The sequence below is a fragment of the Halyomorpha halys genome, unplaced genomic scaffold (assembly GCF_000696795.3).
Source record: "Halyomorpha halys isolate HHAL.00 unplaced genomic scaffold, Hhal_1.1 Scaffold654.1, whole genome shotgun sequence".
Lineage (NCBI taxonomy): Eukaryota > Metazoa > Arthropoda > Insecta > Hemiptera > Pentatomidae > Halyomorpha > Halyomorpha halys.
Window position 1 is genome coordinate 409,838 of NW_027108478.1, and position 6,000 is coordinate 415,837.

The window sequence follows — 6,000 nt, forward strand, 5'->3', positions numbered from 1 at the left end:
TTATTTAATTGTGCCAACATTTCGGCTAGTTTCTAGCCTTCATCAGGGCTAAGAACAGAACAAGATAACAACCAATAAGTATAACAAATAAAAAAGAAGAAAGAAAATGTAAACAGAATGACATAAAGTGAATAATTTTACAATATAATACAATAATTGTACATATATATATTTTTAAAATTTTCCAAAAACCATCCACATGGTCACCCTCTCACATGCTTTCTTCCCCTAAATATTTTCTACTTTTTACTTTTTACCCACTCATAACGTTTACACTTAGTCATTCTTGTAACGTCTTTTTTAATTCGGAGTTTTCGGCGCAGAATACCACTTGGCGTTTGCTTTTCAAGTTAACAAAGCTAGGTTCGTTTTATTCTCTTTTTTTTCCCCTATCTTTATTTTACCACCCCTTCTTTTCTCATTTTCCTTATCCACGTTATTAGTTATGTTCACTATATATTATTATTGTTTTCAAAGTATTTTTTTTTTTTCTTCTATTCATTTCTTTTGTTAAACTTTACTTATATTTTGCCTCTTTATCAATTATTATGGGTACATATATTTTCTTTCTCTCAAATTTATTTTTCTTTCCATATTTCAATTTTTAAATTATTTATAACTAATATATTTATACTTAATTGCATTATATAACTTCATTTTAATTTTATTTCCTTAATTATGTTATATTACCTACTTGTTCAATTACCTATCTATACATTTTATTTTCCACTTCTCTCATCACTTCATTTTATTAATTCCATTCTGTAAAATTATTCACTTTATGTCATTCTATTTATATTTTCTTTCTTCTTTTTTATTTTTTATACCTATTGGTTGTTATCTTGTTCTGCTCTTAGCCCTGATGAAAGCTAGAAACTCTAGCTGAAACGTTGGCACAATTAAATAAGTTACATTAACTTATTTGTGTTTCATTTTGACTGCACCCCCAACCATCTCGTACAGTCATCCACGGTCAACTATCTCTCATAATTATAACTACTTAAATATAACTGTATCATCAGTGATTACATGTAAGTTATTAACTCAGGAGCAAGAAATGATCTTATAAACTTATTTTTGTAATAGTCCAATTGTAAAGTACATTTGATTATACAGGCAGTCCTCGTACTTATGTTAGGTTCCATTTCTTAGAATAGCTTGAAGTCGAATTAGACTTATATAAAGTCCTCCTCGATATAAGTCGAACTTGACTTATGTCGAGTCCAGCTTGATAAAAATGTATATGATTCATTTTCAAAATTATGGGTTATCTTATATCACAGAACTTTTAAAAGGAAATTTTCAGTTTTAAGAATTTTCTCAAATTCGAGGCATTTATAGGTCTTCTACATTGCTTATTAATTTGAGGTCCATATAACAATTTTAGTTAATAATTATCCAATTTCTCTTTTCCTAAGCTTGTCACAAGCTGTAAGTTACTCATTTCTCTTAATTTTATGGAAACTAGAACATGGCTGTTGGAAGAAACCACTTATTCATGTCTATAAGTTCTTCAATAGTTTTATAGGGTATGCATGTTTTATTAACAATTCTAATTTTTATTAACTTATTATGTTTATGTTCCCCGCAACTTCCCAAATAATGAAAAAAAAATTAATCACTCGTAAGTTGTTTTTTGTGGTGATAAGAGATCTAATAGCATTATACTATCCATTTTCAAAAATATCACCAACGTAAACCCTTAGGTTTTTGGGTTTAGGATCACATATTTGGGGGACACATTATTTTAGGTGACACATTTATATTATCACACATTAGGATACATATTAACATCAAAAATTTTTCCCCGCAGTCTTTCTCCTTACCTACACCTTTAATGTATATGTCTCAGGTCACTCCTAATTTGGTTACCATTTTGTTTCCAAATGGCCGTCAATTTGAGGTTTCTTATAATATCCTATATCTTATACTAATTATAAAATTGAATAACTGGTTTCTGTGATCGAAAAGGAAACCATTTTGATTAATTTTTATATACAGTAGAATCCTGACAATTGATGAGTCAATTGGTCAGGCTGGTCCCATTATAATCTCTAATGTGTATAAAAACAATGCAATCCTGTCCCCTCGATAATTCATAATTCTTTTTGTCTTCCAAGATGTGTAAATGTATTATATTTTGAATTTTCGAATAAAAATCTTATTGCTAATGAGAAAGGAAGAGGAGAGCAATTGGTAGGGAATTATTTATATGAATTTTGGTTTGTTTACACTTTTTTTCCTATTCTATAGCACTCTTTTCATCAAATATGTGATTTGTTTTAAGTTATTTTTGATTATGAAATTTTTTTTTTTATTAAAAATTCAGGCCTAAAACTAACTCATCACTCAGCCTTGTTAATGCTGTGTTTTTCCTACCAACACAGCCTAAAAATTGCAGTGGGTAGACCAGAGTCTAATTAACACATTAAAGACATTTTACCGTAAGGAAGGAGGAACTCTCTCCTCCTTGACAGCATTGATGATAAGGACTTAAGAATAGTGTTATTAAATCATGTAAATATGTTAGTGTGAGCAAAATAAACATTGCTGTCTGGCTTATGGGTTTTTAAAAATGGAACGATCCTCAACACTTAATAAACGTTTAGATGATTAAAAATGTTCTTCAATATGGAATTAAATTTCTCAAAATGAAGAAACACCAAAACCTGGGCAGATATCATCCATCTTGATGATGAGTCAGCCTAAATGAGAGTCCCTAATGACAAGGAAGTTCTGGTGCTATTTAGGATTGTTGATGATGAAAAAAGTGGTGGTCAAAAAAGCCAATGAGTTGACGTTTAGTACTAATATCTCAAATCAATATATTTATCACCAACATGTTGTTGATAAATATATTGATTTGTTACCATAATTGATAATTTTACAACCTTGTCATCCCTTGTACAAATATGTCAAATGTTGATGGCTTATTTTCTGCTCATGCTTGACAAGACCCATCTTCTAAGACCTTACGTCATAAGAAAATAACCTATTTATTTATTCAGAAAAAAAGTTGTAATTATTATTATTATTTTTTTTTTTTTTGTGGCAAATGGATCATGTGTGTTTAAATATTTATGAATACAAATTAACATTGATTATGCTATATCTTATTTTTTATTTTCACTTTTGATTATTACAAAAAAAAACTTGATAATTTGAATATCTCTATTATTCATATTTAATCTTCTGAACCTTGACAATTTATTGGGAATTTATTGTTTCAAGAACTCAAAAATACATATTTTAATTTTTAAAAAGTTATTAAAGTAGCTCACAATTTTGAAATGACCCATATACATGTCTAATCCATTGAGGAAGAACTTTTTATTTCTATTAGCAATTTTTCTTTGTCCTTAATTATTATTTGAACTGTATTTCTCGGTGACCTAATTTTTTCCGATTTCAGTTTTTGATGAATACCTGTCACTAAATGTTATTGCTTTATTTTTTACTTCCAGTGTAATTGCATGCTGGTTCCAAGAAAAACTACCTGACGGAACATTTCCATCACTCATTTTCTTTTTTAAAATATCTTACAGATATCATTCACATGAGCTGCAAGCAACAGATGAAATTTCATTACATAGTAAGAAAAGGAACAGATTTGTTGAAATGTGTTTGTAGTGAATACATGGAATGTTCACTTATATCAGATGTAATTGTTTACAGGAAAGCTTTAATTGAATTCATGTCTGTTTCTGACAGTTGAACCAATTTCTTTTTACTTATCTCTCTTTTTTTTGTATGTAGATATTTTAAATTAATTTAATATTTATATTTCAGTTAATTTATTTTTGAATTGCGGAGTTGGATAAAACAAATAATTTTTTTTTCAAGCAACAACTTCGAATCTCCTATGGCATAAAACGATTCCTGGTAGAAATTGGTTAGTAAAGTAAATTCAAAACAAAATTAAATAGTGTGATATAAAATCGGGGACTGCCTGTAATTTCTTAAGTCTTCTCTTTTAACACTTTCCACTCAAGTTTAGTAATTCAGATAGTACACCAACAACTCCAGGACTAATTGAAATCACTTGTTTCTTCTGTGGTAACATGACTGTTTTGCTTACTTAGCTGCTTATGTATGAACACTTTAGATTATACATAGCATAATTATTATCTTACAAATTTTAAAGTAGAAAGAGGAGGAAGTGTGGATTTTATAAATATATTTATCTTTTTTTGAAAATATAACAATAAATTTGGATTTAGTATCCTCTAAAACCTAATAAATATTTCTCTACCGATGAATTTTTAAAACTACTAATAAATCGAAAAGTTAATAGACTATTACTAAATCAGTGTAATCTACATTCCCTCCTTAAAAACTTTAAATGTAATTATATACTTATTTACTTATAATATAGATATTTGTATAAAAGAAATTATGCCAGCACAACAGTCGTTTTGCCAATAGAGCAAAATCGTTGGGGTTAATAAACAATATCTTAAGTTCACCTCGTGAAGTTAGTTTTGTGAACCTGCTTCCACAGGTATGAAGTTGTTATGGCATTGATTACAACAATTACCTATTTACCCATGTGTACTTATATTTGCATTTATTATAGAGAAATTTATGTACTATTAATTTATTTAGATTTGTTGAGTTATTTAATCAAAAAACCTAAAAATCTGGCACAATGTCACCTCAATTTAGGTTATTGGGTCATAAGCTGGATGGGGCAAAACACTGATCACATCTAGGCTTAACCTGAACTAAGTACTTTAGAGGAGTTATCTTGTTGGAAAAAGTTTGTATCACATATTTATTTAGACTTTTTTTTTTTCTTCAGTGTTAAGTAGTCTTTTTTCCAGGTTTATAAATTCATTCTGCAGCTCAAGAAATATTTATTTATAGAATTAACAAAATTTGATTCATTAACGACCATTATGTTATTATTTACTATTTTAATTAGGTTTATCATTTAAATATATTTTTTTTATTTAATGTATTATCATTTTGTAACCTCAAATTATTTTTTTTAGGCCAGTAGATGGGAATGGAAACGCCTACGGCCAAGGCCACCACAAAATCACCCACCTCCATGTCCTAGACTTGGACACAGTTTTACATTGATTGGAAATAAGGTTTATTTATTTGGAGGTTTGGCAAGTGATAATGATGATGCAAAGGCGAATCCTCAAAAGTTAGTTTAATATATTTTTTATTCTTCTAACTAGTTTATATTTAAATGTAATGATTATACTTACTATATTATGAGTCTAATCATTATTCCTATTATTAGTATTATGATTTCTGTCTTAGATGATTAACATTATAGAATATATTTAATCTTAACTCGTTTTAAGCATTTAAGTGTTAGGAAGACTTGTCTGAGAGATGACCCAACGTATTGATAAGCATCCTAACGTCCTGTCATGTTAACTCCCAATCCCTTCCGGCACATTATGACGAATTTCTCGATTACTTCCTCCAAAATTTCTACCACACCATTGCAGTCTCAGAAACGTGGCTTAAACCCAATATCCCAACTTCCTCTATCTCCATCCCCAACTATACCCTCCTTCATCATGACCGAATAGACCGTACTGGTGGTGGAGTTGCTCTTTATGTTCACGACAGTCTGAGGGCCAAAATCCTTTTAAAGTCTCCCTCCCTTGACACCTCTCATCAGGAATACATTTTTGTACAACTTACGTCATGCTCCTTTTCCCTCCTCTATATTGTTATCTATCGCCCACCTCGAGTTTGTTTTGATGATGGATTTGAATCCTCCTTCCTTTCATATATTCCTCTCTTCCAAAACATAATCGCAGGTGATCTCTACACGAACCTTCTCACAGACTCTCCCGATCGATCATACCTTATGGACATAATTTTCTCCCTAGACCTTTATATTGTTCCCTACCAATCCACACATCATACTGAGTCCACTGATACCTGGCTAGATGTATTTATTATTGATTCCCCACAGAACCTTTTATCCTCCTCCCAAATTCCTATGTCTTTTCTTTCCTCCCATGACCTAAT

At 29.9% G+C, this 6,000-nt stretch overlaps 1 protein-coding gene across 2 annotated transcripts in view; it reads left to right on the forward strand.

The window, feature by feature from the left end:
- Positions 1-6,000, forward strand: part of Hcf (Host cell factor) — a 49,222-nt gene that overhangs the window by 3,720 nt on the left and 39,502 nt on the right. For both annotated transcript variants that reach the window (XM_014427533.3, XM_024360219.2), the window contains exon 3: positions 4,995-5,155. In XM_014427533.3, the coding sequence (XP_014283019.1) occupies positions 4,995-5,155 (161 nt within the window). The remainder of the gene's footprint in view (positions 1-4,994; positions 5,156-6,000) is intronic.